At 47.0% G+C, this 25,441-nt stretch overlaps 1 protein-coding gene across 1 annotated transcript; it reads left to right on the top strand.

Annotated features, from left to right (window-relative positions):
• The first annotated feature begins 7,928 nt into the window (after positions 1-7,928).
• Positions 7,929-24,888, top strand: LOC143774321 (uncharacterized). Its single transcript, XM_077261783.1, has 5 exons — positions 7,929-8,240; positions 20,265-20,403; positions 20,541-20,620; positions 21,145-21,402; positions 21,569-24,888. Exons 1-5 carry the CDS (start codon positions 8,180-8,182, stop codon positions 21,862-21,864), a joined length of 834 nt encoding a protein of 277 aa, XP_077117898.1. The 5' UTR covers positions 7,929-8,179; the 3' UTR covers positions 21,865-24,888.
• The last annotated feature ends 553 nt before the right edge of the window (positions 24,889-25,441 follow it).

The raw sequence follows: 25,441 nt of genomic DNA, 5'->3' as shown, positions 1-25,441 counted from the left end.
ACTAGCAGTGGCCGGGTAGCATGCCTACGTTGATTCTAGATGCCCAGCACCAGCCGGAGGACTAAATAATGCTAGCAGAGGAAAATATCAGTCCTAGCTCACCTCTAGAGAAATACCCCGAAAGGAGACAGAGGCCCCCCACATGTATTGGCGGTGAATTAAGATGAAATAACAAACGTAGTATGAAAATAGGTTTAGCAAATTTGAGGTCCACTTACTACATAGCAGAAGACAGAAAGGACACTTTCATGGTCAGCTGAAAACCCTATCAAAACACCATCCAGAAATTACTTTAAAACTCTGGCATTAACTCATAACACCAGAGTGGCAATTCCTGTTCACAAGAGCTTTCCAGACACAGTAACGAAACTACAGCTGTGAACTGGAACAAAAATGCAAAAACAAACATGGACAAGAGTCCAACTTATCTAGTAGTTGTCTAGGAGCAGGAACAAGCACAGAGAGGCTTCTGATAACATCGTTGACCGGCAAGCAACTAACAGAGCAGCAAGGTATATATAGCGACTCCCACATCTTGATGGGAACAGGTGAACAGAGAAGATGAAAACACCAGTTCAATTCCACCAGTAGCCACCGGGGGAGCCCAGAATCCAAATTCACAACAGTACCCCCCCCTCAAGGAGGGGGCACCGAACCCTCACCAGAACCACCAGGGCGATCAGGATGGGCCCTATGAAAGGCACGAACCAGATCAGAGGCATGAACATCAGATGCATTCACCCAAGAATTATCCTCCTGGCCGTATCCCTTCCACTTGACCAGATACTGGAGTCTCCGTCTGGAAACACGAGAGTCTAAGATTTTCTCCACAACGTACTCCAACTCACCCTCAACCAACACCGGAGCAGGAGGCTCAACGGAAGGCACAACCGGTACCTCATACCTGCGCAATAATGACCGATGAAAAACGTTATGAATAGAAAAGGATGCAGGGAGGTCCAAACGGAAGGAAACAGGGTTAAGAATCTCCAAAATCTTATACGGGCCGATGAACCGAGGCTTAAACTTAGGAGAAGAGACCCTCATAGGGACAAAACGAGAAGACAACCACACCAAATCCCCAACACAAAGCCGAGGACCAACACGACGGTGGCGGTTGGCAAAAAGCTGAGTCTTCTCCTGGGACAACCTCAAATTGTCCACCACCTGCCCCCAGATCTGATGCAATCTCTCCACCACAGCATCCACTCCAGGACAATCCGAAGATTCCACCTGACCAGAGGAAAATCGAGGATGAAACCCCGAATTACAGAAAAACGGGGACACCAAAGTGGCAGAGCTGGCCCGATTATTGAGAGCGAACTCTGCCAATGGCAAAAAAGCAACCCAATCATCCTGGTCAGCAGACACAAAACACCTCAGATATGTCTCCAGGGTCTGATTAGTCCGCTCGGTCTGGCCATTCGTCTGAGGATGGAAAGCGGACGAAAAAGATAAATCTATGCCCATCCTAGCACAGAATGCCCGCCAAAATCTAGACACGAATTGGGTCCCTCTGTCAGAAATGATATTCTCAGGAATACCATGCAAACGAACAACATTTTGAAAAAACAGAGGAACCAACTCGGAAGAAGAAGGCAACTTGGGCAGAGGAACCAAATGGACCATCTTAGAGAAACGGTCACACACCACCCAGATGACAGACATCTTCTGAGAAACAGGCAGATCTGAAATAAAATCCATCGAGATGTGCGTCCAAGGCCTCTTAGGAATAGGCAAGGGCAACAATAATCCACTAGCCCGAGAGCAACAAGGCTTGGCCCGAGCACAAACGTCACAAGACTGCACAAAGCCTCGCACATCTCGTGACAGGGAAGGCCACCAGAAGGACCTTGCCACCAAATCCCTGGTACCAAAAATGCCAGGATGACCTGCCAACGCAGAAGAATGAACCTCAGAGATGACTCTACTGGTCCAATCATCAGGAACAAACAGTTTATCAGGTGGGCAACGATCCGGTCTATCTGCCTGAAACTCCTGCAAGGCCCGCCGCAGGTCTGGAGAAACGGCTGACAATACCACTCCATCCTTAAGGATACCTGTGGGCTCAGAGTTACCAGGTGAGTCAGGCTCAAAACTCCTAGAAAGGGCATCCGCCTTAACATTCTTAGAACCCGGTAGGTATGACACCACAAAATTAAACCGAGAGAAAAATAATGACCAGCGCGCCTGTCTAGGATTCAGGCGCCTGGCGGTCTCAAGATAAATCAAGTTTTTGTGGTCAGTCAATACCACCACCTGATGTCTGGCCCCCTCAAGCCAATGGCGCCACTCCTCAAAAGCCCACTTCATGGCCAAAAGCTCCCGATTCCCAACATCATAATTCCGCTCAGCGGGCGAAAATTTACGGGAAAAGAAGGCACAAGGCCTCATCACGGAGCAGTCAGAACTTTTCTGCGACAACACTGCCCCAGCTCCGATCTCAGAAGCGTCGACCTCAACCTGAAAAGGTAGAGCAACATCAGGCTGACGCAACACAGGGGCAGAGGAAAAACGGCGCTTAAGCTCCCGAAAGGCCTCCACAGCGTCAGGGGACCAATCAGCAACATCAGCACCCTTCTTAGTCAAATCGGTCAATGGCTTAGCAATATCCGAAAAACCAGCAATAAATCGACGATAAAAGTTAGCAAAGCCCAAAAATTTCTGAAGACTCTTAAGAGAAGAGGGCTGCGTCCAATCACAAATAGCTTGAACCTTGACAGGATCCATTTCAATGGAAGAGGGAGAAAAAATATATCCCAAAAAGGAAATCCTCTGTACCCCAAAAACACACTTAGAACCCTTCACACACAAAGAATTAGACCGCAAAACCTGGAAAACCCTCCTGACTTGCTGGACATGAGAGTCCCAGTCATCCGAAAAAATCAGAATATCATCCAGATACACAATCATAAATTTATCCAAATAATCGCGAAAAATATCATGGATAAAGGACTGGAAAACTGACGGAGCATTTGAAAGACCAAAAGGCATCACTAAATACTCAAAGTGGCCCTCGGGCGTATTAAATGCGGTTTTCCACTCATCCCCCTGCCTGATTCGCACCAAATTATACGCCCCACGAAGGTCAATCTTAGAGAACCACTTGGCTCCCTTTATGCGAGCAAACAAATCAGTCAGCAACGGCAATGGGTATTGATATTTTACAGTGATTTTATTCAAAAGCCGATAATCGATACATGGTCTCAAAGAGCCGTCTTTTTTTGACACAAAGAAAAAACCGGCTCCTAAGGGAGATGACGATGGACGAATATGTCCCTTTTCCAAGGACTCCTTTATATATTCTCGCATAGCAGCATGTTCAGGCACAGACAGATTAAATAAACGACCCTTTGGGTATTTACTACCCGGGATTAAATCTATGGCACAATCGCACTCTCGGTGCGGAGGTAACGAACCAAGCTTGGATTCTTCAAAGACGTCACGATAGTCAGACAGGAACTCAGGAATTTCAGAGGGAATAGATGATGAAATGGAAACCACAGGTACATCCCCATGAGCCCCCTTACATCCCCAGCTCAACACAGACATAGCTCTCCAGTCGAGGACTGGATTGTGAGATTGCAGCCAAGGCAATCCTAGCACCAAATCATCATGTAGATTATACAGCACCAGAAAGCGAATAATCTCCTGGTGATCCGGATTAATACGCATAGTTACTTGTGTCCAGTATTGTGGTTTATTATTAGCCAATGGGGTGGAGTCAATCCCCTTCAGAGGAATAAGAGTCTCCAAAGGCTCTAAATCATACCCACAGCGTTTGGCAAAGGACCAATCCATAAGACTCAAAGCGGCGCCAGAGTCGACATAGGCGTCCGTGGTAATAGATGACAAAGAGCAAATCAGGGTCACAGATAGAATAAACTTAGACTGAATGGTGCAAATGGAAACAGATTTATCAAGCTTTTTAGTGCGCTTAGAGCATGCTGATATAACATGAGTAGAATCACCACAATAGAAACACAACCCATTTTTCCGTCTAAAATTCTGCCGCTCGCTTCGGGACAGAATTCTATCACACTGCATACTCTCTGGCGACTTCTCAGTGGACACCGCCAGATGGTGCACTGGTTTGCGCTCCCGCAAACGCCTATCGATCTGAATAGCCATTGTCATGGACTCATTCAGACCCGCAGGCACAGGGAACCCCACCATAACATCCTTAATGGCATCAGAGAGACCCTCTCTGAAAGTCGCCGCCAGGGCGCACTCATTCCACTGAGTAAGCACAGACCATTTACGGAATCTTTGGCAGTAAATGTCCGCTTCATCTTGCCCCTGAGATAGGGACATCAAAGTTTTTTCTGCCTGAAGCTCCAAATGAGGTTCGTCATAAAGCAACCCCAAGGCCAGAAAAAACGCATCCACATTGAGCAACGCAGGATCCCCTGGTGTCAATGAAAAAGCCCAGTCTTGAGGGTCGCCCCGGAGCAAGGAAATCACAATCCTGACCTGCTGTGCAGGGTCTCCGGCAGAGCGAGATTTCAGGGACAAAAATAATTTGCAATTATTTCGAAAATTCTGAAACCCGGATCTATTCCCCGAGAAAAATTCCGGCAAAGGAATTCTCGGCTCAGATACAGGTGCATGACAAACAAAATCTTGCAAATATTGTACCTTCGTGGCGAGATTATTCAAACCTGCAGTTACACTCTGAAGATCCATTACAAACAGGTGGACACAGAGCCATTCAAAGATTAGAAGGAGAGAAAAAAAAAAAAAAAAAAAAAATTTCAGCAGACTACTTATTTCTCTCCTTTCTCAGCCAAGGATTTTAACCCTTTAGTGGGCCGGTCAAACTGTCATGATCTCAATGGCAAGAGAACATAGCATCAGCATATATAGGAACTAGCTCTTGGAAGATGGGAACTGAGCTGACCATGAACTAAACCTAACGCACAACTAGCAGTGGCCGGGTAGCATGCCTACGTTGATTCTAGATGCCCAGCACCAGCCGGAGGACTAAATAATGCTAGCAGAGGAAAATATCAGTCCTAGCTCACCTCTAGAGAAATACCCCGAAAGGAGACAGAGGCCCCCCACATGTATTGGCGGTGAATTAAGATGAAATAACAAACGTAGTATGAAAATAGGTTTAGCAAATTTGAGGTCCACTTACTACATAGCAGAAGACAGAAAGGACACTTTCATGGTCAGCTGAAAACCCTATCAAAACACCATCCAGAAATTACTTTAAAACTCTGGCATTAACTCATAACACCAGAGTGGCAATTCCTGTTCACAAGAGCTTTCCAGACACAGTAACGAAACTACAGCTGTGAACTGGAACAAAAATGCAAAAACAAACATGGACAAGAGTCCAACTTATCTAGTAGTTGTCTAGGAGCAGGAACAAGCACAGAGAGGCTTCTGATAACATTGTTGACCGGCAAGCAACTAACAGAGCAGCAAGGTATATATAGCGACTCCCACATCTTGATGGGAACAGGTGAACAGAGAAGATGAAAACACCAGTTCAATTCCACCAGTAGCCACCGGGGGAGCCCAGAATCCAAATTCACAACAGACACGACCATTACACAGTACACAGCAGGGGCACATTCCTTCAGGAGATGTGATATGATCAGACTATGTCCCTGTATGGTCGGACATGACCATTACACAGTACACAGCAGGGGCACATTCCTTCAGGAGATGTGATATGATCAGACTATGTCCCTGTATGGTCGGACACGACCATTACACAGTACACAGCAGGGGCACATTCCTTCAGAAGATGTGGTATGATCAGACTATGTCCCTGTATGGTCGGACACGACCATTAGACAGCAGGAGCACATTCCTTCAGGAGATGTGGTATGATCAGATTATGTCCCTGTATGGTTGGACACGACCATTACACAGTACACAGCAGGGGCACATTCCTTCAGGAGATGTGATATGATCAGACTATGTCCCTGTATGGTCGGACACGACCATTACACAGTACACAGCAGGGGCACATTCCTTCAGGAGATGTGGTATGATCAGACTATGTCCCTGTATGGTCGGACATGGCCATTACACAGTACACAGCAGGGGCACATTCCTTCAGGAGATGTGATATGATCAGCCTATGTCCCTGTACGGTCGGACACGACCATTACACAGTACACAGCATATTAAGATTATCTCAGCACAGGAACATTTTAGTTAATCACATCGAAGAGTGGAAATTGTTCGGTTGCTGGAGCCGCCTCAGGTCTTTTTTTTTTTATATAACAGATCATTTTGGGAGAGGTGAGGTGACAAAAACAAGGCAAAAAAATGACAAATTTTGTATTTTTTTCTTTATTCGATCAAGATAAATAAACAGTTTAGACTTTTTACAGACTTGGTGATAATTATTTTTCTCTTTCCTTTTTCTCTCTCTTTCATATTTTTAGAAAGCTGTTTAGACTTTTTCACCCCAGTGAAGGACTTTTGATGGTGTGATGACTTTCACCATCAGACTCCTCATGTCAGTAGATTCCTGGTGGAGGATTATTCCTCCTCGTTGATGACTTTCTTCCTCTCCCTGTGATTGTGGCTCACACGGTATACGGCGTATACTCGCCTATAGCACTGACCACCGGAGGGCGCTCACAGAGCAGTTACTGGGATCTTTCCTGCGTTGTGTCAGTGAATGGAGACTTTCTTGTTTGCTGATGCCACCTCTTACTCAGTCCACACAGCTGAGGGTTTGTTACACTGTATCAGTGCGGGTAAATGGTATAAACCTATCAGACTGGATACAAATGTGGAAACCCCCGACGTGGATGAGGGCTATTTGGGTTTTCAGCCTCAGGATGGAAGCAGGATGTCTCCATTTTGCCGCGTTTTATCACCATAGAAAGCAATTAGAAAAGTGCAAAAACTCTGGAAAAAAATGCAACCATGAGTTTTTTCTGAATTTTTGCTGTGTTTTTGATGACTAAAAAAAGCGTCATTAGACATGTAGTGTAGACAAGGACACATAAAATCTGCACAAAAAAAGCTGCAAAAATACACAAAAAAGCAAAGAATACAACAAAAAAAGCAAAAACACCACAAAACATAAATGGAATTAAAAAAAACACCAAAATAAGCAAAAACTACAACAAAAAAGGCAAAAATGCACCAAAAAATCATGAATTGAATGAAAATAATGCACCAAAAAAAGCAAAAATGCAACAATAAAAAGAAAAAAACGCACCTGAAAAGTAGCAATAAAGCAACAGGCAAAAAACGCAAGAAAAAAAGCATGAGTGGAACAAAAAATGTAGCAAAAAAAACAAAAAAGCAGTAAAAATGCACCTGAAAAGCATGAATTGAACAAAAATAATGCACCAAAAAAGTAGCAAGAAAAAACGCACCTGAAAAGTAGCAAAAACACACAAAGCAAAAATACAAGAAAAAAAGCATTGTTGTGTTTTTGTTTTTTATGTTGCCTTTATTTCTCCATTTATGCTTTTTGTTGTGTTTGCGCTTGGTGTGTTTTGCTGCTTTTCAGGTGCGTTTCTGCTTGTTTGGGGTTTTAGTGTTTCATTTTTGCTTTTTTGGTGATTATTTTCGTTCCATTTATGCCTTTTTTTGCTGCTTTTTTGTCACATTTTAACTTTTTCTGGTGCGTTTTTTGCTCCAGTCACGCTTTTTTCATGTGTTTTTGCTGGGTTCGTTTTTACTACTTTTCAGGTGTTTTTATTTTTGCGTTTTTATTGTTTCATTTTTGGTGTGTTTACAACGCAGATTATCCCCTCTGGACAATAACATCTCCAGGTCATTGCTGGGCTCCGACCCAATTCTGAAGGTTTGCTACAATGTATCAGAGCACTGAAAACGTGTCAGACTCACAGCCCAGACACAAGATACTGGAACAAACCCTCAGCTGTGAAGAAGAAAATATCAGGAAGTTTAAGGAAAAGCAGATGACTCAGAGCTGTAATCACGAGAAACCACCAGTGACGGAATGTCGGCCATCAGCGGGAAAATCCGGAGCGAAAGGAAAGTGAAACTGGAGGAGGAGGGAGGAGGAGAAAGGAGGAGAGAGGAGGAGAGAGGACGAGGAGACGGACGGACAGACAGACCGGGACACATTGGAGGAGTGAGGGACCCGGGGAGACGTCTGCGCTGCGCTCCGGTCCGTCACCACTAGGAGCCGCATCCACAGGTCACCCCGACATCCACAGGTCACCCCGACATGCGGGCTCCGGGGAATCTTCTGTTCCTCTTCCTGATTTTGGAGCTGATCCCACAGCCAGGTATGTGCCGCACCCCGTACAGGACGGCAGGCTCACATGGAGCGGAGCGCACTGCGGCTTTCAGGCGTTACTGGACAGCGGATCTATGGAGAATTTCTGGTGATGTACTGGGAGACCATGAATGGAAACACAGCTCTGCTCCACCTGACACGCACAGCTCTGCTCCACCTGACACCCACAGCCCTGCTCCACCTGACACGCACAGCCCTGCTCCACCTGACACGCACAGCCCTGCTCCACCTGACACGCACAGCCCTGCTCCACCTGACACGCACAGCCCTGCTCCACCTGACACCCACAGCCCTGCTCCACCTGACACCCACAGCCCTGCTCCACCTGACACGCACAGCCCTGCTCCACCTGACACCCACAGCTCTGCTCCACCTGACACCCACAGCCCTGCTCCACCTGACACCCACAGCTGCTCCACCTGACACCCACAGCCCTGCTCCACCTGACACGCACAGCGCTGCTCCACCTGACACCCACAGCGCTGCTCCACCTGACACCCACAGCGCTGCTCCACCTGACACCCACAGCGCTGCTCCACCTGACACCCACAGCGCTGCTCCACCTGACACGCACAGCCCTGCTCCACCTGACACCCACAGCGCTGCTCCACCTGACACCCACAGCGCTGCTCCACCTGACACCCACAGCCCTGCTCCACCTGACACCCACAGCCCTGCTCCACCTGACACCCACAGCGCTGCTCCACCTGACACCCACAGCGCTGCTCCACCTGACACCCACAGCCCTGCTCCACCTGACACGCACAGCCCTGCTCCACCTGACACCCACAGCGCTGCTCCACCTGACACCCACAGCGCTGCTCCACCTGACACCCACAGCCCTGCTCCACCTGACACGCACAGCCCTGCTCCACCTGACACGCACAGCCCTGCTCCACCTGACACGCACAGCCCTGCTCCACCTGACACCCACAGCGCTGCTCCACCTGACACCCACAGCGCTGCTCCACCTGACACGCACAGCCCTGCTCCACCTGACACGCACAGCCCTGCTCCACCTGACACCCACAGCGCTGCTCCACCTGACACCCACAGCGCTGCTCCACCTGACACCCACAGCCCTGCTCCACCTGACACGCACAGCCCTGCTCCACCTGACACGCACAGCCCTGCTCCACCTGACACGCACAGCCCTGCTCCACCTGACACCCACAGCGCTGCTCCACCTGACACCCACAGCGCTGCTCCACCTGACACCCACAGCCCTGCTCCACCTGACACGCACAGCCCTGCTCCACCTGACACCCACAGCGCTGCTCCACCTGACACCCACAGCCCTGCTCCACCTGACACCCACAGCCCTGCTCCACCTGACACGCACAGCCCTGCTCCACCTGACACGCACAGCCCTGCTCCACCTGACACGCACAGCCCTGCTCCACGGTGGTGTTCTGTTGGCAGTTATCATATATTGCTATAATACAGAGATAGCGCCAGTATAAATTGCTGATAAAGCCATAAATATTTATTGAATGAAACCACATAAAATAATAAATAGATGGAGTGTAAACAGGGTGCAGGGACAGGAGCCATATATAGTAAATGAGGACAGTGACCTGTGTATAAGGTACCGCCTATAGTGCTGCAGGTACAAGAAGTGACAGGAGGCAGAGGTCCTGGATCTGCGCTGTGTACACCACATAAGATACATGATGAAGAAAGATGTTTGTATGTCGTCCCCACCGCCCCAACGCACGGTTCACTTCTTCTTCAGGAGGCGTATATAGTGTTGTTGTTGTTGTAGTATAGTATATGGCGGTGATATGTGGGCTCCGTATGGCGGTGACACGTGGGCTCCGTATGGCGGTGACACGTGGGCTCTGTGTGGCGGTGATATGTGGGCACTGTATAGTAATGATATGGGGGCTCTGTATGGCGGTGATATGTGGGCTCTGTATGGCGGTGATATGTGGCTCTGTATAGTAATGATATGGGGGCTCTGTATGGCGGTGATATGTGGGCTCTGTATAGTAATGATATGGGGGCTCTGTATGGCGGTGATATGTGGGCTCTGTATAGTAATGATTTGGGGGCTCTGTATGGCGTTAATATGTGGGCACTGTATGGTGGTGATATGTGGGCTCTGTATAGCGGTGATATGTGGGCTCTGTATGGCGGTGATTTGTGGCTCTGTACGGCGGTGACATGTGGGCTCTGTATAGTAATGATATGGGGGCTCTGTATGGCGGTAATATGTGGGCACTGTATGGCGGTGATTTGTGGGCTCTGTATGGCGGTGATTTGTGGCTCTGTACGGCGGTGACATGTAGGCTCTGTATGGCGGTGACATGTGGGCTCTGTATGGCGGTGACATGTGGGCTCTGTATGGCGGTGACATGTGGGCTCTGTATGGCGGTGACTTGTGGGCTCTGTATGGCGGTGACTTGTGGGCTCTGTATGGCGGTGACTTGTGGGCTCTGTATGGCGGTGACTTGTGGGCTCTGTATGGCGGTGACTTGTGGGCTCTGTATGGCGGTGACTTGTGGGCTCTGTATGGCGGTGATATGTGGGCACTGTATAGCCTTGATGTGGGCTCTGTATGGCAGTGATTTGTGGGCTCTGTATGGTGGTGATTTGTGGCACTGTATGGCGGTGATATGCCTTTCTTCTCCTCTCAGCAGTGGCCCCACAGCCGTCATCACACACTGATGAGACGTTTCCCTCCTTATTGTGGGGGATGTGATGTACGAGCCTCCCCCGGCCCCCTGTACTGTGTTATTATGGGGGGCATTGTGTCCCCTCTCCGCTGTGCACATAGTGGGGAGAGGCTCCGTATGGGAGGAACAACAGACGCCGCACAGCATTATTCTTGGCTTCCAGCAGGATGCAGCCGTCCATCCAGGATCAATGTTATTGCTCCCACATCATCCAGCAGAGCCGGCAGCTGCTCCGCTCCTGAAATCCTCTGTGCTGCTCCTTCCCTGCTCAGTATATGACTGGTCAGCCGGGTACAATGATGGTGCGGAGCAGGCACAGGAGCGGGATTCTCCACCTCTCTTGTGTCCTTTACCACAAGTTTCCATTACCGGAGAGCCGCCTCTTTAAGTAAAGGTTTTAGAAAAACTCCGAGAACCGAAGAGCTGGCACTTGGCGCTGTTAACCCGTCTGCTGCGCTTTCTCCCGACAACTGATGACGCTGCAGCTCCGGCACTTCTCATTGGTTGGGCTACTGTTTTTTTTCCACTTATTCAGATATTTCACACAGGACAAAACATTCCACAGCCTGATCACCGACTATATTATTATTATTATTATTATTATTATACATTTTTATAGCGCCATTTATTCCATAGCGCTTTACATGTGAAATACAGGGAAAATATAGACAAATACATTAAACATGAGCAAAAAACAAGGCACACGGGTATAGACTGGAAATGGGTGTGATCAGTGATTATACAGGAGGAGGTGAGCTGTGGCATCACCTATTGTGAATAGTGGATCCTGTGTCATCTACTGTATATAGAGGTGTTATCAGTCATTGTACAGGAGGAGGAGGTGAGCTGTGACATCACCTATTGTGAATGGTGGATCCTGTGTTATCTACTGTATATAGAGGTGTTATCAGTCATTGTACAGGAGGAGGAGGTGAGCTGTGATATCACCTATTGTGAATGGTGGATCCTGTGTTATCTACTGTACATAGAGGTGATATCAGTCATTGTACAGGAGGAGGTGAGCTGTGACATCTATTGTGAATGGTGGATCCTGTGTGATCTACTGTATATAGAAGTGTTATCAGTCATTGTACGGGAGGAGGAGGTGAGCTGTGACATCACCTATTGTGAATGGTGGATCCTGTGTTATCTACTGTATATAGAGGTGTTATCAGTCATTGTACAGGAGGAGGAGGTGAGCTGTGATATCACCTATTGTGAATGGTGGATCCTGTGTTATCTGCTGTATATAGAGGTGTTATCAGTCATTGTACAGGAGGAGGAGGTGAGCTGTGACATCACCTATTGTGAATGGTGGATCCTGTGTTATCTGCTGTATATAGAGGTGTTATCAGTCATTGTACAGGAGGAGGAGGTGAGCTGTGATATCACCTATTGTGAATGGTGGATCCTGTGTTATCTACTGTATATAGAGGTGTCAGTCATTGTACAGGAGGGGGAGGAGGTGAGCTGTGACATCACCTATTGTGAATGGTGGATCCTGTGTTATCTACTGTATATAGAGGTGTTATCAGTCATTGTACAGTAGGAGGAGGTGAGCTGTGACATCCCCTATTGTGAATGTTGGATCCTGTGTTATCTACTGTATACAGAGGTGTTATCCGTCATTGTACAGGAGGAGGAGGTGAGCTGTGACATCATCTATTGTGAATGGTGGATCCTGTGTGTTATCTACTGTATATAGAGGTGTGATCAGTCATTGTACAGGAGGAGGAGGTGAGCTGTGACATCATCTATTGTGAATGGTGGATCCTGTGTGATCTACTGTATATAGAGGTGTTATCAGTCATTGTACAGGAGGAGGTGAGATGTGATTGGTGGGTTCTCACTGTTTTGATGACTGTTCTGTATTTTCCCTGTTATTCCTGACATTTGTGGTGATTTGCGGCTTTCTTGTTAATCGGACGTCGGACCCTCTGTGACCTGAGATCAGGACATATCTGCTTGCTATATGGGGGGCACATTACCTGGAGCCGGTGGGTCCGATACTGAACGCCGTGTGTGAATAGGATACTATCTGCAGTTAGAGGGAGAGCAGCTTTGTCTGTAGAAAAACTTGATATCGTTATAGCGCTTTTATCCCAGACACTGGGGGTCTCAATTACCTCAGGGAGCCCCTGCTGATCCTATAGGAGGGTTTTGGCTTTTTTCCTCACTTGCAGTATCACTTCTCACCTCTTCTGGCAATAATTCCACAACAGCGCCCCCCAATGTGCGGGGCATTTCTGAGAGCTACATTTTGGGAGTTATCAGAAAGTGAGACTATTATGGGCCCCTGTTGCTTATAAACGCCGTCATGGTGCTGTGGGCACCACGTGGAGATAAGATCTGTATGTGAGGCGATGGTTCATGTCTGGGCAGTGTCTGCCGTTACCTCACAATGTGAGGAATGTGTCTCCATGGCGGCCGGTGTAACCCGTTCTACCCGCCGCCCCGGGAAATCTGTCACTGTAGGAATGGCCCGACGTCGCCCTGTGCGGTCCCGCACTGACCCAGCGGGTATTTCCGGATTAGGGCTCGTATCTACCACCGTTCTTCAGTCCTGGAAAGTGGGACAAGTGTCATGCCATTTTCATGTGATCCGATTGCAGTGAAATTGTAACATGGGCTTTTCCGTAGAACAATTCTTCTGTCATCTACACATCGTTCATAGGCCCCGGGAGTTCAATTCACTGACGTCAGCGCGAGCACCATGGGAAAAGTTATAACCTCGGGGATTGATGTCACCTGACAATACAAAGGTGACATCAACCCCCCCAACTATCACCGCACTTGCCTCCACTACAGGGCAAGTGGGAAGAGCGAGGCCAAGTGCCAGAATTGGCACATCTTAGAGATGCGCCTTTTCTGGGGCAGCTGAGAGCTGATGTTTAGTCTGGGAAAGGCCCTTACCTCGGTTATTAATATTATCCTGCAGCTGTCTGCCTAGCCTTTGCTGGTAATTACTTATAGGTAAAGTATTTTTTTTATGGGGTCCCCCATTCAAGGCTAAGTATACAGTTGTGAGCTCATATTAATAGCCTGGGAAGCTCCATGGTTATTACCCCCTTCCCAGGCTATAAACATCAGCCCCCAGCCATCGGCTTTCCCTCAGCTGGTTAAGAAAATGTTTTTTCAGACAATTTCTTCAGTAAGCTGCACTGCACTAACATATGTGACTGACATCTTTATATCTATTCTAACCTGTCAGTGTGATCTTACTGTATGCGGCACATGAATTGCCGCTTTTCAAAGGACATCAGTGCGTAAAAAACAGAGACATCCGCATGGTCCAAGTGCCGCCTGTTTTTTTTTTTTTTCTTGCACCCATTGACTTGCATTGACAAGGACAATCACTTCAACTTTTTTTTCTTTAGTCCAATTTCGGATGAGAAATAAAATCTCAGATGAGGCAGGACTCCAAGAATAACATTGGTCAGAGCGCAGTTATTTTATCTGACTGCACTCGTCCGTTTTCCTCTCCGATGAATATGAGCCCATACAGCCATACTCAGCGTCCCCATCAGAGCTCACAGAATGAATGCCTGGAATATCGGCCATTGGAAGTGTCTGTGGAAATGTGAGAATTCAGAACAGGAAGTGTTGTCATAGGGAAAAGCCAGTCTCTGTAGTAATAATAGTCGGAGTGTGAGCGGAGCAGATGTCTGGCGCCGATTTCACTCCTGCAGTCCGGTGAGGGGTTAATAATCTCCGGGGGCTTCTTCTGCTTGGAACATAGAAGAGAAAATGATGTTTTATATCCGGAGTTTATGATTTTCCACAAAACATCGACTGTGATGCGATCCAGGAGCGAAAACAGAAAGCTCCTGACAGCGTTCTGTGAGGGTCCGGGGATGGAGGATCTCGGGTGGTACTATGGGGGCGCTGTCATATCACTGCCGGGACTATGGGGGCGCCGTCATATCACTGCTGGGACTATGGGGGCGCCGTCATATCACTGCTGGGACTATGGGGGCGCCGTCATATCACTGCTGGGACTATGGGGGCGCCGTCATATCACTGCTGGGACTATGGGGGCGCCGTCATATCACTGCTGGGACTATGGGGGCGCCGTCATATCACTGCTGGGACTATGGGGGCGCCGTCATATCACTGCTGGGACTATGGGGGCGCCGTCATATCACTGCTGGGACTATGGGGGCGCCGTCATATCACTGCTGGGACTATGGGGGCGCCGTCATATCACTGCTGGGACTATGGGGGCGCCGTCATATCACTGCTGGGACTATGGGGGCGCCGTCATATCACTGCTGGGACTATGGGGGCGCCGTCATATCACTGCTGGGACTATGGGGGCGCCGTCATATCACTGCTGGGACTATGGGGGCGCCGTCATATCACTGCTGGGACTATGGGGGCGCCGTCATATCACTGCTGGGACTATGGGGGCGCCGTCATATCACTGCTGGGACTATGGGGGCGCCGTCATATCACTGCTGGGACTATGGGGGCGCTGTCATATCACTGCTGGGACTATGGGGGCGCTGTCAGGGCAATGAGGAAAAACACTTTTGGGAGAGTGGAGGGTAATCTGGTGCTACTGCTGAGGGCTGACTAATGGCTTCCTAGTGTCACTGTGGAGTTTACACTGTACACAGTATTCGGTTCTCTCTGATGACACTGTTGATGGTACACGATTGACAGTACTAGAGACCTCTGATGAGCCCTTATAGGGTGCCATATTTACTTTATTAAAGACCCAGTTGAGGGCACTAATGGCACCTTTTGAGGCCCTCTGTTTGCAGTGTTGAGGGCACTAATGACACCTTTGAGGCCTTCTGGTGGCTCTGTTGAGGGCAGTTTGTTGGACTCTGAGACCTACCATAGTTGATACATATATAGAGAATGTTACAGGCACAGATAAGGTCTCTGTCTTGTGCTCAACATCTAGAATCCCACCAGTTTGCTATGACATTTCAGAAGACCCCTTTAAAGAGTCATTGATTTCTTGAATTTTGAAGACATCTGTTCCAGACTTATTAGGCCTCATCAGGGTAAGGTCTTCTGTAGAACCATCATACAGTAAGTGGGACGTCAGTGTTGGTCTAATAACTGACATTCTCTGTGGGTATATGGGCTCCAGGGGAATAAAGAACGTGTGTCCTGATTAGCCAAGAGGAATACTGCCATCATCTCATGCTTTACAAGCCATTGTGGGGTTAGATAATTCCTCTCAATTGTGCAATTCTTGTTTGAGCTACTCGGTGGATTCTTTATTGCCCTCGATTAATGCCTTACATCTGGTTGGTGTTATGGGTCACTAGGTGGATCAGAGTATTTGGTGTGGTGAGATACAGCAGAGCAGGATAACCCAAGCAGCATATGGAACAGCATAGCTGAATTCTCAGGTCGGCACATATGGCAGAGTGGAATAGTGAAGCTGGAAATGCAGTTGAGCCGAGTAGGTGATCTGTACTTGTAACAGCAGAGAAAGGAATGCAGACAGGCACTTTGTTACAGCAGAACCGAGTGTGCAGATGGCAGCTTGGAACAGCAGAGCTGGATATGCAGACAGGCACCTTCATACAGCATATCTGAGTCTGTAGATAAAACCGTGGAACAGCAGAGCCATGTACCTTAATTCTGCAGAGCTGAAAATGCGGACAGCACATTGGAACAGCAGAGCCAAGTATGTGATATAGTACCTTCTAACAGCAGAGAAAGTGAAGCGGACAAGCAGTCGTTTATAGTATAACCGAGTGGTGTACAGACAGCAGCTTGGAACAGCAGAGCTGGGTATGCAGATGGGCACCTTAGTACAGCAGCTCCACAGGGGAGCAGAGAGCACAGTGGAACAGCAGAGCTGGGTATGCAGATGGGCACCTTAGTACAGCAGCTCTAGAGGGGAGCAGAGAGCACAGTGGAACAGCAGAGCTGGGTATGCAGATGGGCACCTTAGTACAGCAGCTCTAGAGGGGAGCAGAGAGCACAGTGGAACAGCAGAGCTGGGTATGCAGATGGGCACCTTAGTACAGCAGCTCTACAGGGGAGCAGAGAGCACAGTGGAACAGCAGAGCTGGGTATGCAGATGGGCACCTTAGTACAGCAGCTCTACAGGGGAGCACAGAGCACATTGGAACAGCAGGGCCGGGTATGCAGATGGGCACCTTAGTACAGCAGCTCTAGAGGGGAGCAGAGAGCACAGTGGAACAGCAAAGCTGAGTATGCAGATGGGCACCTTAGTACAGCAGCTCTAGAGGGGAGCAGAGAGCACATTGGAACAGCAAAGCTGAGTATGCAGATGGGCACCTTAGTACAGCAGCTCCACAGGGGAGCAGAGAGCACAGTGGAACAGCAGAGCTGGGTATGCAGATGGGCACCTTAGTACAGCAGCTCTAGTGGGGAGCAGAGAGCACAGTTTAACAGCAGAGCTGGGTATGCAGATGGGCACCTTAGTACAGCAGCTCTACAGGGGAGCAGAGAGCACATTGGAACAGCAGGGCCGGGTATGCAGATGGGCACCTTAGTACAGCAGCTCTAGAGGGGAGCAGAGAGCACAGTGGAACAGCAGAGCTGGGTATGCAGATGGGCACCTTAGTACAGCAGCTCTACAGGGGAGCACAGAGCACATTGGAACAGCAGGGCCGGGTATGCAGATGGGCACCTTAGTACAGCAGCTCTAGAGGGGAGCAGAGAGCACATTGGAACAGCAAAGCTGGGTATGCAGATGGGCACCTTGGTACAGCAGCTCTAGAGGGGAGCAGAGAGCACATTGGAACAGCAGAGCTGGGCATGCAGATAGGCACCTTATTACAGCAGCTCTAGAGGGGAGCAGAGAGCACATTGGAACAGCAGAGCTGGGTATGCAGATAGGCACCTTAGTACAGCAGTTCTAGAGGGGAGCAGAAAGCACATTGGAACAGCAGAGCTGGGTATGCAGATAGGCACCTTAGTACAGCAGTTCTAGAGGGGAGCAGAGAGCACATTGGAACAGCAGAGCTGGGTATGCAGATAGGCACCTTAGTACAGCAGCTCCACAGGGGAGCAGAGAGCACATTGGAACAGCAGAGCTGGGCCTGCGGATAGGCACCTTAGTACAGCAGCTCCACAGGGGAGCAGAGAGCACATTGGAACAGCAGAGCTGGGCCTGCGGATAGGCACCTTAGTACAGCAGCTCTAGAGGGGAGCAGAGAGCACATTGGAACTGCAGGGCTGGGTATGCAGATAGGCAACTTTACAGCAAAGCTAAGTTTGTGGACAGCACCTCGGAAGAGCAGAGTTGGGTATGCAGACAGACATTTTGTTACAGCAGAGCCAAGTGTGTGAACATAACCATGGAAGAGCAGAGTTGGGTATGAAAACGGGCACCTTGCTACAGCAGATCCAGGAGTGCGGATAGCACCTTGGAAAAAAAGAGCTAGGGATGCAGACAGGCACCTTGTTACAGCAGAAACAAGTGTGCGGATAGCACCTTGGAACAGCAGAGCTCTGATTGTTGAATGAAACTTGGAATAGATTAGTCCAGCAGCTAGGTATCAGCGAGGATGACCAACTACCTTTAAAGGCTTTGGAAAGTAACATCTGAGGAACATCCTGGGTTAAATTGGTAACCTGACCTGTGCAATGACAAAGGGAGCTGGACACTGGTGAAGGCAGGTGCGTGGCCCGGCCCTGGAGCCAGGACAGATGAGTAACAGTTTACACGATGGCAGCTCATTGGGTAGCCGGGTCTGATTTAAATCACGATCCTCACGAGTCAGTGTGTCTACCCCATCTCGTGTGGACTTTCTCTACTTTCCAAAAACAACCCTTGTGGGGGTCTCTTTCTACTCAGCTCATGAAAGATTCCAGCTGAGAGAAGTCTTCTGCCCATTGGGAGATTCAGAGATGGACGACATCCGCTCATAGTTGAGATCCGGAATGTGATCCAACTATGGATTTACTGAAGTCCTACAAGACATGGGGTTAAGAATGAAGGATGGCGCCATTCATAATCCGGAAGCTTCCTCTGTGTTTACATCTTGAGATATTATATGAGACATCTGCTCCTGGACTTACGACATCAGGCAGCTGTGCACAACTGGGACTCGGAACCATCTGCAACATCTACAAACCCTACTTGTTAGACCAGTCTCTTGACAATAAGTTGATCAGAAATTGTTTTCCGTTCTTTGACGTCAAGCGATCAGCTGCGATCTGTGAGTAACACTAACAGTAAGTGTTCAATTTCCCTGCAGCGCCTCCACAGGAGAAATGAAGCACTGCACTCTGTCCCTTCACATCAATAAGCCATCTTCATACTCCAGGGTAGGACAGGTCCTCCAGAGAGGGAGACGTTCTCTATGTAACCTCGCATCGTATGTCTACTACAGAATGCTTTGGTTTTTTTAACTCGTTCCTTTTTGTAGGGTTCATTCATTTTAGCAATCCGTTGACTTTCTCGGAGACTACCATAACTAAACTAAAAAAAATGCTCCAACCTAGGGGTGAAATATCCTGCTGACGGGTCCTCTTTATGAATATTCAGGAGAAGATGGGATAAAATGTGGGTGGATTTGCCAAATTTATAGACCCCAACTAATTATGAAAACTGCCTTTAAAAATGTCCGATTTTGTTTGTGAAGGCGTGTGTCCGATTATTATTGTCTCATTGGGAATTTCCGTGACTCATAGAGAATTCTGCAGGGACTTATTGTTGTCATTTAACTGGTGGAGCGATGGGTTAATCATTAACCATCCCAAGGGGAGAACTTAAGGTCTGGACTCTGCAATGTTTTAACATGTGGAGGAATGTGAGCACTGACACCGCACCTTAAATCATCCGTAAGAGCGACAGATGGAGAACGGCAAACATTCCCTGATAAGAGGGGGCGATGTTACAAAATGTGACATTTATCACACCGTTTTCCATTATCGCAAAAGGCACAAACTTGGTCAAGTGTGTCCATGGTCCTACAGATGACGCTGGGACTGTATTACTACTGGTGCACACTGGTTCACAGTCTTGGGCCAGAAGGTACGTACAATACAACAGTCCTACTAGTGCACAGTCCTGGCGCCACTCACTTTCCCAGCACTACCAGTTCACACCTTCCCTAGTGGCACTGGTGCAGTCAGTCCTGTAACATTTCGACAATGTGTCATCACCCCTTTAAAAGCTATTGATGGATAATTTCCCAGTCCTACCAGTGCACATTTTTTCAACCTTACCTTGGCTGTTTCTCGCGCCTGAACGTTCCAACCGGTGAAAATCGAAATAGGGCTTGTGGTCCAAAATCAGGACTTTGTTTGATCTGTAGCCGGGGAGAATGTAGAGAGCAGGACGCTCGGATTCACTGCATCATTCTGATTGATTGTCTCTCATCTTTTCTCAGGTGTCTCACAAGGAGGCAATAACTGGAAATATTTTCCAAACTGTGGAGGATTCCTCAAGGATGCCAATATGAATGATCGATTTTACCTAAATCTGGTTGAAAATGCCACATATGAAAAATTTGCCAACAATATCGTCAAGTAAGAGAGATGTCTATGTATACAGGGGCTCCATCCTCTATATACTTAATCCCAGACACCTCTTGTCTCTGCCTCGTTTTTGGCTCTCTTTCTTTGTCTTCTCATCACTTTCTTGTCTAATTTTCTCCCATTTTCAGATTTAAGCTACCAGGAGGAATCTTCTGTGGAGAAAGAGGAGAATCATGGGTGGAAAATGTCATCAATTGCATTAACCAGGGTGAGATTCTCCATCTCCTGCAGCAATAAGACTATGGATGTAGAGGAGCAAATCATCACTGATGGGCAAAGATTGTCTCTGAGGACGTTCTATCACCTCCACGGATATAATTACTAGTGATGATCGAGTATACTCGTTGCTCGAGATTTCCCGAGCACGCTCGGGTGGTCTCCAAGTATTTGTTAGTGTTCGGAGGTTTAGTTTGCATCACCGCAGCTAAATGATTTACAGCTAATTGCCAGCCAGTCTACATGTGAGGACTCCCTAGCAACCAGGCAACCCCCACATGTACTCAGCCTGGCAATTAGCTGTAAATCATTCAGCTGCCGGTATGAAAACTAAACCTCCGAGCAGTCATAAATACTCGGAACCCACCCGAGCGTGCTCGGGAAATCTCGAGCAACGAGTATATTCGCTCATCACTAATAATTAGTTGTCCAATCTAGAACTTTATTACTCATTTGTGCGATCATAGATCGATAAATGTTTGGTCTCTTCTAATGACCTTGTTGTCCTCTTTGCAGATAGACAGCCTTGTCTAAAGCGGACAGAAATTCCCAAAGGCTCAAACGAGAAGTTGCTCTCAACCACCCAAAAAACCACATATACAACCAAAGAAGCTCCGTTTCCGGGACAGTCTACACAGACTTGGAAAGGAGGAACAAAGACGTCTTCAGAATCTGCTAATAAAAATCCTGGTACCTTGCAGAAAACCCTAGAGACCATCATGGGTGCCACCACCACAGCACAAGACTTGGATCAGAATAACGACTCACAACATGGTACGGAGAGGACAATGATAGGGGGTGGAGTGAGGGAAAAGTATTGTCTTCCTGAGGATTGATAGGTGGTGCTTCTTCAGGTTTCTCAAAACTGGGCCAATATTATTTTTTTATCTTTGTCTCCATCCAATGCCCCATGTTCATATTTCCTCCTCTTCCCTCACAGGTATTAAACAATCAGCAGAAAAAGAAGACGAGAAGAGCAAAAAGAAACAAATGATGATAGCCATTATCTCATTGATATTAATAGTCCTGGCGATGACGGCCATCGCGACATACTTTGTTTGCCGGAAGGGGAAGGTTACCAAATGTACAACAACATATAACACAGATATAAACATGGTGTACCAACAACCACTCGTAGAAGAGCAGGAACCAGGAGGTGAAATCATTCCGACGTCTTGTGTCTTAGAGGAGAAGAACTGTCTACAAGACAATATTGCTTATGAGGTCCAGAACTGAATGCGCTGACTTTGTCTTTTTCAAAGTTGCTTACGTGTGTGGTTTTTTCAGTTTCTTCTAAGGGAACTTGGCAATCTTGACCAGAACTGTGAGATTTCTACAGCAGTCCAGATATTCAATTAAAGAAGCAGTTTCTGCCTCTACCGCAGAAGGAAGTCTCAGCAAACGAAACTTGAGCTTCATGATTTTCATCTAATCGAATGCAACTTTATCCTTGTGTCAATTAGGAGGAGTTGTGGACACAAAATCTTGACCAGCACTTTGAGGTTTCTACAGCAGTCCAGATATTCAGTGAAGAAGCTCTTTCTTCCTCTACCACAGCAGGAATTCTCAGCAAACAAAACTAGAGCTCCATTTCTCATGGCCAGTCAATTAAACCTAATTTCAAAAGGTAGTTGTGAAGGGTGAGACAACGAAACTTGATTTGTTTAGGTTTCCATAGCAGTATAAATAATCAATGAAGCACTTTCTGCCTCTACCACAGAAGGAAGTCTCAGCAAACGAAACTTGAACTCCAGTACCTCCGGCCAATCGATTCCAATTCTATTCACATGAAAGTTAGGAAGGATGATAGACACCAAATCTTGACCAGCACTCTGAGGCTTCTACAGCAGTCCGGATATTCAGTGAAGAAGCTCTTACTGCCTCTCCTACAGCAGGAAGTCTCAGCAAACAAAACTTGAGCACTAATTGATTCCGGCCCATCAATTGCGACTCTATTCATAGGATAAGAATGGAACAAATAAGAGGGGTCGTAGACAACCAGTCTTGACCAGGACTTTGAATCCATCCAAATATTCCATAAAGAAGCTCTGTCAGCCTCTACCATAGCAGGAAATCTCAGCAAACCAAACTTGAGCTCTCCATTACCTGCAGCCAATCAATTATACCTCTATTCATAGGGAAGAGAGGGCTGGGAAAAATAAGATGAGCATTAGACACCAAATCTTACCAGCACTTTGACGTTGATACAACAGTCCAGATATTCAATATATAAGCTCTCACAGCCTCTACCGCAGCAGGAAGTCTCAGTAAACCAAACTTGAGCTCAATTTCTTCTGGCCTTTCATTTGCAACTTTATTCATGGGTCAGTTAGGAGGAGATGTGGAAATAAAATCTTGCCCAGCACCATAAGGCCACATGAATAACACTACTGTCTAGATACTCAGTGAAGCTATGCTCTTTCTCTCTACCATAGCAGCAAGTCTCAGCACAATATTTAAGTTAACCAAACATGAGCTTGAGTTCTTCCGGCGAACAATCTGTAGCTGCATTCATAGGATGGTTCAGGGATGAGGAGTTGTAGATACAAAATCATAACAAGCATTTTGCAAAGCAAGGTTTCTACAGAAGCTATATGAAGAACTGTGTCCAGACACTCGGTGAAGCAGCTCTCCCTGTCTTTATCATGGTGGGAAATGTCTACAAGACCTAACGAAAACCAAATCAGCACAAGGACGTCTAGTCAGTTATTTTGAACTTTATTAATAGGAATCTTAGGAAGGGTTGTAAAACAATATTTTGACGTTTAGTGAGGTTTTTACATCAGCCACATGATCAGCTCATCCAGACACCCATGGAAGCAGCTCTCTCTACCACAGCCAGAACTCTCAGCACAATCTCAAGAAAACCAAAATATGCACAATTTTTCCTTGCCGGTAAGCTTCATAGACCCCAATTCTGTTCCCTTTCAGACAAATTAACATTTGAAAACCCCTAAAAATGCCATCAACAAACACAACTGTACTCAGGAACTAAGTTTCAGTTGTAGTTATTAATTTAGAACTTCCTACTTCCAGGTAGAAAGATGCGTAAACCCCAAATGCATTGTTGATTTGGTGTCTACCACCCATTTTGTGACAGTAGAAGACTTCTTAACTGGAGCTTTTAGAGCTTGCCCCCAAAGAAAATGGCTGATTGTCCAGTAATATAGGAGTTAAGGGCTTGGTCATGGATGATAGTATGCCAAGTTTTGACCTCCGGTTCAGAGAAGAATAAAAGTTCTACCTTAAGGCCATAAAGTCCAAGGTGTCCCCTACAGTACTGAGGAGCTTGGATGGTCACCTTGGGCAGAGATATATGGACAAGTCCAGGCCATAGAATGAGCCATGAGAAGTTTGTGATGGTTTCCAGCATCTTCTCAGTGTGGATATGAAGGAGCTGAACATTGGACCATGTCACGGACTGTTCATCTCCTATCGTGGGGATATTTGGTCACTTAGGAATGGTCTTGGGTCATGATGATGACCTCGTAGTCGCTGTCAGAACGAAACAGTCACTTCTTGAAAAAAGAAAGAATGAACTTCTCAGTTTCTGAATGGATTTTCAGCCGACAAACGTCACTGTATGATCATCTGAGCGCGGGCGGCTGCAACAATTATAGGATCAGCTTTTTTATTTTTTTAATTGTTTAAGTGGACCTCCGACTTCCGTGGTCAGTAATTATTAGATACGGGATTTTGATCTCTCACAATTGCTTTTTTAACGGTTTTAACTTATTTTATATTTCATCTGCACTGTATTGAGATTTTTCTACATGGAAACCATCATCAAGTTGGTGTTGATGGATCTGTTTTTTTTTTGTTTTTTTTCTTGTAATGTGCAAATTAGTACTTTGAGATCCTAGTGGTGACCTGTCCGTGTGTGGGTTCTGTCCCTTTACCCTTTCTTCTTCCATAATGTATTATCATGCAGGTGTACGGAGCGGGCTCAGGAGCTGATCCTGCTCCATACCGGGCGAGCGCCGGCTGTGTAATATTGCTGGCATCTGTCTCCAGCAGCAGCGACCGGAGCTAGAGCTGATCACTGCTGTTTAAACAGGCATTTAAGTGGTGAAATCATGTGGTCCTTGTGTTCCGGTGCCCATAGGCCACAATGGTTATAAGGGCAAGTTGGGGAGTACCGGAGACCCCCATAGCTGCCATCTTGGTACTCCCGTGAAGTCTATAGAAAGGGCTTCATAGGAGACCCCAATTTTCCCTGAATGCTGCAATACCGATGTACTAACAGGAAATCCCCTAGTTGTATACAAATATTGTATTAGCATTAATTATTTAACCCTTAAGGTAAACGCTAAATGAATTGAATTTTTTTTTACCATAAAAAAATAAATTAAAATAAATAAAAAAAAGTTCTGCATCGTCGTAATCGCTCTGAACTGCAGAATCAGGTTACTAGGTAGATTATTCTTTATTTTTATTTTTTTAATCCGACAAACGCCGCAAAAACTAAGCACGCACTCTCCATCCCCACCTCAAAAAAAGAACGTCGGAATTGCGTTTTTTTGGTTTTTTTTCACATTTGGTTTTTCTTTTTCAGGGCATTAAATGGTAAAATAAACGGCGTAAAAACCCGAAAAAATATAAACGAAAATAAAAAAGTTTAGAGAGGGGAAAAACAAAAGTGCAAAAAAAAATGAAAAATTGCTGCGTCCCTATAGTCCTGATTATTAACCCATGCATCATCGTGGCCCCACAATTCAACTTATCCGAGCTTTCATCATTGTGGCCTCATATCTATTTACCTGACTCATTCACAATAGTTCACCCACTTGCTGATGGTTTTCATGTAGATTTT

The sequence above is a fragment of the Ranitomeya variabilis genome, chromosome 5 (assembly GCF_051348905.1).
Source record: "Ranitomeya variabilis isolate aRanVar5 chromosome 5, aRanVar5.hap1, whole genome shotgun sequence".
Taxonomy (NCBI): Eukaryota; Metazoa; Chordata; class Amphibia; order Anura; family Dendrobatidae; genus Ranitomeya; species Ranitomeya variabilis.
Note: the sequence above shows the minus strand (reverse complement) of the source record. Positions and strands in the feature narration are given on the sequence as shown.

What these genes read in the sequence shown, in the direction of transcription:
- LOC143774321 (XM_077261783.1), top strand. Translation starts at nt 8,180, where the DNA reads ATGCGGGCTCCGGGGAATCTTCTGTTCCTCTTCCTGATTTTGGAGCTG. An exon ending in GGAGCTGATCCCACAGCCAG is followed by an intron (nt 8,241 to 20,264) that starts GTATGTGCCGCA and finishes ATCTTTTCTCAG; the next exon opens with GTGTCTCACAAGGAGGCAAT. An exon ending in GAATAACGACTCACAACATG is followed by an intron (nt 21,403 to 21,568) that starts GTACGGAGAGGA and finishes CTTCCCTCACAG; the next exon opens with GTATTAAACAATCAGCAGAA.